This window comes from Prionailurus viverrinus, chromosome C1 (assembly GCF_022837055.1).
Source record: "Prionailurus viverrinus isolate Anna chromosome C1, UM_Priviv_1.0, whole genome shotgun sequence".
Lineage (NCBI taxonomy): Eukaryota > Metazoa > Chordata > Mammalia > Carnivora > Felidae > Prionailurus > Prionailurus viverrinus.
The window spans coordinates 120,324,180-120,336,074 of NC_062568.1; the positions used below are offsets into that span (position 1 = coordinate 120,324,180).

Sequence of the window (11,895 nt, forward strand, 5' to 3'; positions counted from 1 at the left end):
TGGTGAGGTCAGAGAGGAAGCTTAATTCTGAGCTGAGCCTCCCTCTTGGCTGGAAATACCAGCCCCAGGTGCTCCCATCCCACCGCCCCAGCCTGCAGTCTGTGATTAGGGGCCCTAATGGCCATAATGCCTCCAATGTGGTGTTTAAACCAATAAGGCTTCAGAGAAGTTACGGTATGTTTAATAATGGCTTAATGACTACTTGTGAGATGCAAGGCTTCTGGTTCCTGTTTGGCCTTGATTTACAGCCCAACTCTGGCTGAGGACAGCCAAGAAACCCCCTTTAAGCCCCCAGCGGAAGAGGGAGGTGTTCACACCAGACCTCTTGGATTCCTTTAAAAATTTAGAATTCAAATGAAATACAAATGATATTTGACTCCCCACCCCTCTCACTAGTCCCTGGAAGTACTGAAAATAAAAAGCAGTGTAACCCAGACTTAGGAACCCCTCAATCCACACAAGTGAGCAGGGTTCCAGGGTCCTCAGGACTTTCTTCCCAGGTCTTAGGGTGGGGGTTGTTTCTCTTCTCAGAAATTCCAAGCTACTTCGCTAGTCCTATGCTTCCTTTTGGCTGGGAGGCTCAACTTCTAGGACATACCACCCTACCCTCACCTCCCTGCAAAATGGCAGGCCTGGGGCAGCAGGGCCCTGAGGTCTGGGCTACCTACCACCAGCCTTTCCCCAGTGGATCCCCAGGCACTTCCAGATCATTTGAGAGGTATCCACTCCATGCCTCCTGTTCAAACCCCAAACCCTCTAGGTACTCCTCCACCTGCTCCAAAGTCAACCTCTGCTGAACCCTGTCCCTTCTGGCCCTGTCTCCGCTTCTCAGACCCACCAGGAATATACAGAAAAGCTCTAAGGATTGACTCAATCCAGCCTCCAGAGTCAGATGAGGACACTAGTGACAGTTCAAGGTCCCAGAGCTAATTAATGATAGTGCCCAGGCCCAAGCTTCCCAGCCCCCTTTCCCGGAGTAGTGCTGTTTCCACACATCTCTCTCAAGGGCTCCCGTCCCCGTGAGGAACAAGGGATCCCCAAGAGAGGTGTTTTTGCTGGAGGCAACGTTTTTCCAGCTCCTAGCAAAGGCTTGGGTTAAAGTCCCAGCCCAGCCCCTCCCCCACCCCGCCCTGATCCCAGGTTTCTGTCAGGAGCCCAGGCCTAAAAGTGTTCGCTGGGAGCGGAGGCTCTCCCCCCAGGTGCCTCAAGCCCCTAGGGGCAAGAGCCTCCAGGCAGGGTATCAGGACCGGGGTTGCTGCTCCGAGCGAGGGACTCACCAAGGTGTGCAGACAAAGCGGACCCTGCCGTCGAGAGAAGGTGGCTTCCTCCCTGTGCTCGAACTGCCTCCGAATACGGGGGCTGGGGTGAAGCAGGGGGCTCCCGGGCTCCGAGGGGTTAACCCGCGCGGGGCTGCACGTGACGTGGATGGTTCCAGCATTAAGTCAGAGGCGCGGCCCCCTCCCCTGTCCCCCGCCCCCCCGCGGCGCGCGCCGCTCCCGGGGGCTCCGCGCCCCCGAGCCCAGGTCCCTCCCCCTTGGCGGCCGCTCACAGGCCGCACGGGCAGCGCGAGGCCCGGAGCCCCGGCGGCCTGTGCGCCGGGAGCCGGCATGGACCCCGAGCGCTGCGCGCCTTTCGGCGTGGGGCCCGGGCCCGGCCCTTACGCGGCCTCGGGGGACGAGCCACCGGGCCCCCACGGGACCCCCGCCGGCGCGCCTCACCTGCACCCCGCGCCGCCCCGCGGCCCGCGCCTGACCCGTTTTCCGGCCTGCGGACCCCTGGAGCCCTACCTCCCAGAGCCGGCCAAGCCGCCCGCCAAGTACCTGCAGGACCTCGGGCCCGGCCCGGTGCTCAACGGCAGCCACTTCTACGAGGGCCCCGCGGAAGGTAACGCGCGGCGCGGGCGTAGCGCTCAGCCCCGACCCGCTCACCCACCCTTCCCCGGCCCGCCCGGGCCTCCCTGCTTCCCTCTCCCGCTCGCCCAGCTCTCCACTGTTTTGACCCTCTAGCCCGTCGTCGCCACGGGTCCCTCACAAGGCCCACCGGCGCTGGTCCAGGCCGGGCAAAGCCAGCGCGGTTCGGGAGGCAGAGCCGCTCAAGCCTCCGGTGGCGGGAAAGGGGAGGGGGAGGTCGCTCGAGGGTGGAGCTGCGACGGCCCCCGGCCCAGTCGGGCCCGAAGGCGACCGGAGGCGGGAAAGAGAAATCCTGCTTGGCCGGAGTTGGCCTGGAACTGCCACTGACCCAGAAGCCGGGACCGGGCCCAGGGCCTGGGTCCCGCACTGAGCCCGTGGTCCCGATGCAGGGAGAGAAGCTCGGTTTTTGTGTCTGGCGTCCGTTCAGGGTCCTGAGCTTGGGCCCCGACCTGGAGGGGCCAAGCAGGACACCAGGGGGCTGCGGCCTGGCCTCCACTGGCTTCTCCTCCCAGCCCGGCCTCCGAAGGGAAGGCGCTGCCAGCGCGTTAGGCTTTGGGCGGCGCGGCCGCGGCTGTTCCCGGAGTGCCGGGGCCATTCTCGATACCGAATAACTGTGTTCTTATTTCTCAGACCAACCTGGCCTCCCCGTCGTTATGCACGGGGAGGGCCGCCCTTCTCGCAGTCTTGGCTTCCTCGCACTGGATCGCCACCAATGGGCCGTCGAGAGTAGCCCGGCGGGCCTGTTCCCTGGGCTCCTCGGGCCCCGGGCCGGTGCCCCATGAGCTGAGGCCAGATGGACACAGAACGCGCCTGACCACCGGGGCATGCAACGCGGGCCCGCAGCCCCGCCGACACCCGCCGCACCGACCTACCTGTAGGAGTCTGGGCGCCCGCCCATCTGCGCTGCCGCATCCCGCACCTTAGGCCCAGAGTTGAATCAACTGAAGTCTGCCCCAATCCGCCTCCACCCCGCTGGCGCCTCGCGGGCCTCCACAGAGTGGTCAGGCAGCTCAGGCCTTCGCTCTGCCGGGGCAATGGGAATGTGTAGGGGAGGGCGGGGAGGTGTGTGGGGGTCAGCGGAGGAAATGAGCGAGTCCGCGGAGCTCCGTGTCTGTGCCCTTTGAAAGAGGCTCTCCTGATAAAAACCACAGTTGGGACTTAATGAGAAGCAGTTGGCCTGGCTCCTCTGATCCCAGCCAGACGGCGGCGGCCGCGCAGCCCCATGAGCACCACCGGGGACAGGTACCCGGCCTGGCTGGGCGCGCGCGCGTCGGGCGAGACCCACCCCGCGGGCCCGCGTCCCTGCTGGGCGCACCGGGTCCCTCACGCACCGCGGGGAAGCCAGGACGGGCAAAGTGCGGAGAGCGCTGGAGCTGAATGAGCGACGGGGCGTGGAGGGACCGGCCCAGCGACGGCGAGGGTGTCAACAACGAAATGCGTGGAAGTAAACCCGAAGAGTGTTAACAACAACGAAAAAGAGGGAACACTGAACAAAACAACGGAGGAGAGAGGCGAGAAGGAGAGGTCAACGAATGTCGGCAAGCAAGACAGAACGTTAGGAAATACACGGAGAGCGAACAGAAAAAGAAGAAAAAGCAAGCAGAGGCTCCAACGATCGAACGAAGCGGGTACATGGAGGAGGGAAAGGACAAAAAAGAGTAGAAGCAGCAAAAAAATGAAAGGAAAATAAAGGACATCCTAAAAGAGCAGAAAACAGCAAAATGAGATCAAGTGGGAGAAGAAAATTGACGATTCGAGTTGAGCGGACGACAGGCCAAACGAAAAACAGGCGCAGCGGGTGCGAGCCGAGCCTGGGACCTGGGCCGCCGCTCGCCTCCCGGGTGCCCAGGGCCGAAACTCGGCGGGCGCGGGAGGCTCGCGTCCCTGCGGGGGAGCGGGGCTGCTGGGGAGGGACAGCCGCGGGGGACTAGGGCCGCACGGTCTACGAGGTAGGAAGTGGTGGCAATGGGGGAACACACCTTATTTCCCGGCCTCTAACTTGACGGGCTGCGAGCGTTTCCAGCTCAGTCCAGTGAGCGCGCAGCTGCGCCCCATCTGCGGCGCGATCTTTGCCGAGGCCGGGCAGTCGCGCGCTCGAGTCTGGCGCTTCTCTCCCGCTCTTTGCGGCACCCTTGGCGGAGAGCGCCCAGCCCTGCCCTAGACCCCGGCCGCGTACTGGCGGTGCCAGCCACCCTTGGAGTCCGGTGCGCGCGGCTGCTCACAGGGCCGGAGCAGTGCCCGGCCGTTCCTTCCTGCTCCGCCGGGGCCGCCCGGGCCGCCCCTGGCTCGGCTCTCTGACCTGGGAACCACCGACTCGGAGGCCCCGAGCCGGGTAACTGGAGGGCCAGCTCATCGGCCCGACTGCAGACCTCGAGGATTCCCAATCACTGGCCCTCGGCTGAGGCCCCTACGCCAAAGCTGGAAATTCTAGGGAGAGCGCCAAGGCCCCGCTAGAGTCCGGCGCACGGCGTTCTTGTCCACAACGGTTTCGGGTTATCAGCCGGAGCTTCGAGAGCCCAGGCCTTGGCGAGCTCTGCGGATCGCGTGGGAAACGGCGCGGGCGCCGGCTCGGAGGAAGGCTCCCACGGAAGCTGAAAGCCGGATGGTTGGCCGTGCGGCCTCAGGGGACGCTCTCTGAGGGGGCAGTGGGGCTCCGGGTTGGCGTCCCAAGCGGTACTGCTCCCGAGCTGCTGCCCTGGCTTTGAGACAGCCTCTAGCAGGGGCTCTGGCGCCCCCGGGGTGGGGGAGAGCAGCGGGCGTGAGAGCAGAGTCAGGGACGCAGCACCGTCGCTGCCTCAGAGGTTTCCGTCTGGGCTCCCGTCTTTCAGGCCCGACAGACTTCTGCTGTGGTGCTGTGGTCTTGCAGGCTGAGGACACCCTGGTGCTGAGTCCCAGGATGGATACCAGTCTCCGCAGTGAGCACTCCCCCTCAACCACACGGTGTCCCTACCAGGTGCAAGTGAATCCTATACACAGCCTGCACACACCTTGAAAGTGCTGGGCGCTGTGGGGTGCATGCACCCTTCTCTTTACAAGCTCAGATGCAAACTGCTGGCTTGCCTAACTACTCTGCCTTTCCTTCCTTTCCTCCACCGCTGCCCTTCATTGATCCCACCTGCACCAGAGCACTGGGCTTTGCTCTTCTATGAGGTGTGACCCTGTTCCCCCAAAGAGGGAGGAATGCCTACTTTTCCCTGGAGCCCTCCAGGCAGATGGAGGTTTCAGGGCAATGGCAACAGGGACGGGAGAAGTGCTCCCATCCCTTGGGAGGGCTGTAGAATGGGCAGGCATGGGAGGCCAGCAGAGGCCAGCAGGCTTGGCCCCCTCTTCTGGTGGCTATTCTGAAAAGTCCTGCTGCCCGTTGTCTCTCTTGCTCTGGCAGCTCAGAGCCCAGAGCTAGTCCCTTCCTCTGGGCAGATCCTGTTAGGACAGCCACCGAAGGCTCAAGAGCCGGATCAGCAGGCCTCAGAGCTTTGGGGAGCCCTCTACAGTGACATCGGTGCTCCCCTGACCCCCATCCCTGAGCCACTCTCAGCCTTTTTTGCCTGGAGTCCAGCAGTGCCTCCCTCAGAACCCAGGACTCCCAAGACTCTACTTCTCAAAGCTGTTGTATGTGGGGTGCCCTCGAAAATTTTAGTCTCCCAGTCTCCCTGACCATTCAGTTATTTGGTCCCGTTCCCATGAGTCCTTATTCCTCAGCTGCTACCAGTGCACCTCCCTCTAGAACCAAAACATGTTGGCTAAGAATGGAAGTCAGTGGCTGGTGCCCTTTCTTCCCTATGCTCCACTTGAGTTGTGACCTGGTGCCTAGGCTTTTGCCGTGCACAGCCCCCGGGGGGCAGGCTCTCACAACATGGAGCTTACTGCCCAGCCTGGCTGGTCCAGGCAGGTCACCCACCACCTTCCAGCTGAGGGGGACCTTGCCCAACTTGTCCTCCGTAATGCAGCCAGGGAGCCAGAACCTGAAAATCCCATCTCTCTGGTCCCCTCCTTCCCTGATGACAGCTGTGATCCCGACACCAAGTCCCAAGGAAGAAACTGCCTCTTGGTGCCAGCTTGCTGGGCCTGCTGGGGCCCAGGCCCCTGCTGGGGATGGGCCAGGGCCAGGGCAGGGCTGCGTGAGTCAGTGGGGTGTCTTTGTGGCGGGAGCTCCTGGGAGGACTGTCGAGGAGAGATTTCATGGCGGCGCTGCTGGGGGGCCTCTCCAGAGGAGAGGGCGGAGCATCAGCAGTGACCTATTTTTCATCATGCCCCGGGGTTGTGACAGAGCTCCAAGCTTCCTGAGGGCTAGCATGTCAGAGTGGGGCTGCTGGCAGCTGGGCCCAGCTGCAGCCAAGACCCCCCACCCCGCTGCTTGCTAATCAAGGGCAATGGGGGAGCCATCAGAAACTGCGCTGAGAAGGGAGGGGGCAGACAATAACCAGAATGATGGGGTTGGGGGCTGGATGCTGTTTTGACACTGGTCTGCTGTCTCTCCTTCTCTGAGCATAGCCTGTCTCCTGCCTCTCTAACGCTGCAGCTCGAGTCCTTACCCAAACATCACAGTTTTCAGAGGCATGAGACAATCTTTTTGGAAGCATCTTTATCCCATCTTGCCCTTCATACCCCAGGGCCGGGATTGTCCTGAGACTCGGGGTCCAGAGAATGAGGCACAGCCAGACCAGCCAACAGTGATCTGAGTGCCCCTGTCCATTGCCTGCCTGGACCTGGGACCCGATGCATGGGCGTGAGGACCTGGGAACCAAGGCCCACAGTCAGGGACAAGGAGGCACTTCCTGGCAGGGGCAGGAGATGTCGAACACCCCATCCTCGCCCCCTCCTCCCGCCCCTGCGCCTCTGTGCTGGGCCCTGCCACGGTGCCAATCCTGGCACCTCCACACCCTGTGGGATGCACCACCACAAAGCACTTCCCTGAAATGAACCCTCCTCCGGCCCCAGCAGATCCGCCCAGACCACAGAGCACATGGTTCCCTAGGGCCCCCTCCCCAGCTGGAGGCTCAGCAAGCAGGCCTCCGAATGCCAGGCTCCCATGGAGGGTGGCTGCTGGGACAAGGGAAGAGAAAGGAAGGGGGAGGCGGGGACTGAAGCGTCAACGTTCTTCCCCCTCCCCCAGTCCACCCACAAAACCTCCTGGTTCGGTTTCCATCCTCCTTTTTGTGTTTTCCATTGCAGCTGAGGAGAAGGCCTCCAAAGCTGCCAGCTTCCCCCAGCTGCCCTTGGACTGCCGAGGGGGCCCCAGGGACGGGCCCTCTAACTTGCAAGGCTCCCCAGGCCCTTGTCTGGCCAGCTTGCGTGTCCCTCTGTCCCCGGGACTCCCTGACTCCATGGAGTTGGCCAAGAACAAGAGCAAGAAACGCCGTAACCGCACGACCTTCAGCACATTCCAGCTGGAGGAGCTGGAGAAAGTCTTCCAGAAAACCCACTACCCTGATGTGTATGCCCGGGAGCAGCTGGCTCTGCGCACGGACCTAACCGAGGCCCGGGTACAGGTGAGGGCGCTCCGGACATGGGCCTCTCTGGCCGCCTCTACCACCCTGACCACGGGCCCGGCCGCGGGAGAGGTGGGCACTAGTGCCACACAGAGCTGCCTTTCCCAGGTGCCTGCCCCCAGTCTGCCTGTCCGCCCTGGGCTCCCCCTCCATGCCCAGCTCTGCTGCAGCCACAGGCTTGCAGTCCAAGTTGAGGCCTAGGCCTCATGGGAGTGGTAGCCTCTTGGAGCCCAAAGACCTGTCTAGGAGTCCTAGCTCTGCCATTTTCTAGCTGGGGGCATGCCATTGGATCGCTCAGCCTCACTTTCCCTACTTAGGGAGTCTTTGAGGACCACAGATGTGACAGCATTTTGGAAGCCACGAAATGCTGAACACATATCAGGGCTGCTCCTGAGGTAGCCGCTCAGAGTCGGAGGGTCCCCACTGGGCGGGGGGTGTCTCAGGCTCCATGATGCTCAAAGCCATCTTGAGCCGGCGACCGTCAGTCCTGCCAGCTCCCAGACCCTGGCCGGGACAGCCTGGCCAGGGACTCTTCCCCACCCCACAGACTCCCCAGCAGAGATCAGGCCCCATGGCTTCCCGGATGGGGCTGTGGCCAGCTTCAAGTGGGGGGGGGGGCGGGGTGAGGAGATGGAGGGATGTTGGGAAGGGAACAGGGGAAAGGGAGAAGGGAAGCCCATGTCCAAGACATGTCAGAAGTGGGAAAGAACATGAAGGTGGACAGCAGGGTGTGGGAGTGGGAAAGGAGGCTTCAGTCGAAGCCTGGCCCAAGAGGAAGATGGTGGTTGTTGCCTTGTTTTGAACTGGCATGATGCATGACAGGCTCCCCGAAACCGAGCAGGAGGCACTGGGAGAGGAGTGGGACTCGGGCTTCTCGGGAGAGGTGAGGAGGTCACCTCTAGGCAGAGGACATTCTCTCTCCCACCACAGGGGAGACTCAATAGGGACAAAGCTCATGCCTAGCACACCCTGTATGGAGCCTCTCAGGACACTCTGTCTGAAGGTACTGGGGCAGGGGCCTGCTCTGGAAGAAAGTGGGGGCCCGCAGGCCAGTCCACAGAGAGGCCAGCTGCCACCTGGCTGAGAAGGCCCTACAGCTGGATTCCGTGTAGGACCAGAGGGGCTTGGGCTGTTTCCCCTTCTCTGCTGGGTCCTCCTGCTTCCGCTTTCCTCCCGAAACAGACTTTTAGGACGGTCCTCCCAGGGTTCCCCAGGCCCTGAGGCCGTCAGGATGAGAGACCAAACATTCACAAGAGCCCATGAGATTCCATGAGCTGGGGACGTCCAGGGCATTGAGTCTCGGGCGCTTCAGCGAGCCTCTAGGGTAGGGTCTGCATAGCTGTTGCTGTGGAACTGCTGTGGAGAAGTGGAGCGCACCCTCCTGCTCCTCTTCCAGGACTCTTCAACCCTGAAGGGGGTCGCATGGGTGGCCGCAGGCTCCCAGACCTAGTCCCAAAGAGTCCCGAGGGCTGAGGCCCTAGAGTAGGGCTCTTTTCTCTGACGGGAACGTGGCATCTACCTGTAGGCCCTGCCCCATGGACAGCAACAAACGACCACCCAGGACAATGCAGAGGGCACGGCCAGAGTGCAAGTGGACGTCTACGGTGGGGACTCTAGAGATAACGGCATGATGGGGAAGAGTTCCCAGTAAAGCAATCAGCTCACCAGCTCGACTCCTTCAGCTGCCTGCAGGGGAGGGAGAGTAGAGAAAGAGAGGCTGGGCAGCTGGGCGGCTGGGATGGTGTGTCCCTGACCTTGCCTCAGGTCTCCTCTGGGATCTCTGTATCTGGGGGTTAGGGGGCTGGGGGTATGCCGAGCTTTTGAACTGTCGTGGCTTCGCCCGCCTGAACGAATAGGAGTGTGAAGGGATCATGGGGGGAGTGTGAGGGGCTGGGGTGGGGTTGCATTCACACGTACACACACACACACACACACACACACACACATACACACACAGCTTCTCTTGTTGTGGTTCCCAGCTAGATCCCTGAAAAGCAAGAGGATGGCTTGGTTTCGTTTTGATATTGCCGACATCTAGCCCGGGGCCTGACACACAAATGTTTAGTGATAGAAATACAAAATGTACGCACTGGTACACGTAAACGTAACGGTCATACGGCGTATGCCCAACGGCAGCTTCGTCACAGATATGTACACAGATGTGCACAGCACACAGGCTCCCCTGACCTGCCAAGAGCTCGCAAATAAGCAGGAGACGCAGATTACAAAATGGATAATGGCAATAGGGTGTGGTAAGTACGAGAGAGATGCCAGAGCACCACACCACACAGGTCCAGGGGAGATGTACGCGTGTGTTTGTGGCAGAAGAGTGGCAGGGGGAGGGGATGGGCAGCCCCGGCAGGGGAAGCCCGAGTGAAGACGGGGAGTAGCAAGGTAGCAGACTGTCTCAAAGGCAAGCTGGGGTGGGAGGCAACTAGGAAGAACCAAGTGTTACTGCCCAGCCAGAGATGTGGCTGTGGAGAGGGGCCGGGCTCTGGGCTGAGGATGAGAGGTGGGCAGACGGAAAGAAGAGGCAGGGTGGGGCTAGAGCCTGGGCACCGGTACACCTCGGAAGTGCCCGGGCCTCTGAGGCCACACAGATCCCACAACACCCTGAGTGACACAACCCGGCTGGAGAACCAAGAGAGTGACTCAGCCTGGTGAGTGGGGGTGGGGGGTGGCCCAAGGGACCAGTAAGCCCCCTCTGAGCTTGGGCCTGTTCTAGGCTCCATTCCAGGTTCTCCTGGCCCTGAGAACAACACGGATTTAGAAGTTCCCGCAGCTCAAGATCCCCCAGGCAGGAGCCAGCGCCCCACCCTGCAGGAGGACACACACCCTCAGCTCTCTCCCCAGCAGGCTCTGTTCCTCAGGGCTGCTTTGTCACTCTCTCCGCCTCCCCCCTCTGTCCCCCAGGTCTGGTTCCAGAACCGCAGAGCGAAGTGGCGGAAGCGAGAGCGATACGGGAAGATCCAGGAGGGGCGGAACCCCTTCCCGTCTCCCTATGACATCTCTGTGTTGCCCCGAGCAGACAGCCACCCCCCGGTGAGACCCCTCTTCCCCTGAGGCAGGGCCTGGCCAAGTCCCGTGGGGGTAGCTCCGTCCCCAGGGAGACCTGAAGCAGCATTAGGGTTTTGTGTGACCGTGGGTAAAGCACTTCTGCTCTGCAAAATGGGGCTCTTCTGTCTCGTGAGTGGGGCATGCAGAGCAGCTGGCACGAAGGAAGCACTGGAGAAAACCTCATCTGGAGGAGCCACGGCAGGGGTCTCCTGAGTATGCCATTTCGAGTGTTGGGGGTAGGAGGGAGCAGATTCTAGACCTGGGCCAAGTGCAGGTTTCCTGGTAGGTTTCTGGAGCCCCAGGAGCAAAGACAGAACCCTTAGGTGAGGGTGGCAGCCCCTGGGTTACTAACTCATGGGCCTCCTTCTCTTTTCAGCTGCAGAATTCCCTGTGGCCCAGTCCAGGGTCTGGGAGCCCCGCGGGACCCTGCCTCGTGTCTCCGGAGGGCATGCCCTCCCCGTGCATGTCTCCATACTCCCACACTCATGGGAATGTGGCCGGCTTCATGGGGGTGCCGGCCTCCCCTGGAGCCCATCCTGGCATCTACTCCATCCACGGCTTTTCCCCTGCCCTGGGGGCCCACAGCTTTGAGTCTTCCCCAGATGGCGACTATAAGTCTCCAAGCCTCATCTCGCTCAGGGTGAAATCCAAGGAGCCACCCAGCCTACTGAACTGGACCACGTGATCGGTTGCATGGACATACAGACTAAGCTGCCCATCCCCTTTTCTGTTCCCAGCTGCTCCCACCCCACCCCAGCCTGGATGTCAGAGAGGACACACCTCTGCCTCCAAACCCCAGATGGTTCTCGGAGGCCCAGGCAGAGCAGCTGGGATCCTCAGCCTCCCGCAGGGAATAAGCTAGAGTTTTTTTTTTTCTCTCTTAGAATAAGGTGGAGCTGCCCAGGAGAAAGGGGGGTTCAAAGCAGGTAGGATTCTTCCTATTACACATTAGGTCCCTTCATCCAACTCTGGGCTGGAGGAAGACACTGCCCTGCTTCCTTCAGATGTTGTCCAAATTTAACTGTCATCCCTCCAGCTGAAATGGCTCCTCATTCAGGGAACACCATAAAATAAAAGGAGGAGGATGCTGGTTGAACCAGAAGAAGCTCTTTGTGACTTAGGGGAAACCAGTCTTGCATGACCATCTAGGGCCAGCCTTACTTCCCCCTCCCGCCACCAGGGGGCGAGCGCTCAGCGTCTGGAGCTCACGAGGGCCTAGAAGCCAGCAGTCCAGTCGGTGTAAACGGTGCCCGCAGCCTCTGCTCTAGCCATCCCTCATCCCTTGCTCTGGTCCTGTGCCCCTCCCCCAACATGCCATGGAGTCCTCTTCCCCTCCAAGGGGATGGAAATTTGGATTCTCTTCTATGGAATCAGGCCAGAGCAGGCTTCCTTGGTTTACGCATTGGATGTTGGTAAGAATAAAACAGATTTCCACAGAT

At 61.2% G+C, this 11,895-nt stretch overlaps 1 protein-coding gene across 2 annotated transcripts; it reads left to right on the plus strand.

Annotated features, from left to right (window-relative positions):
* Positions 1-1,580: 1,580 nt before the first annotated feature.
* On the plus strand, positions 1,581-11,895 carry ALX3 (ALX homeobox 3). Of its 2 annotated transcripts, XM_047871241.1 has the most exons (5): positions 1,581-1,884; positions 4,739-4,825; positions 7,083-7,399; positions 10,313-10,441; positions 10,833-11,895. In XM_047871241.1, the coding sequence occupies exons 1-5, from the start codon at positions 1,608-1,610 to the stop codon at positions 11,139-11,141; spliced, it is 1,119 nt and encodes a 372-aa protein (XP_047727197.1). In that variant the 5' UTR covers positions 1,581-1,607; the 3' UTR covers positions 11,142-11,895. The 2 variants fall into 2 exon arrangements, with proteins under 2 accessions (XP_047727197.1, XP_047727198.1); XM_047871242.1 differs by lacking the exon at positions 4,739-4,825.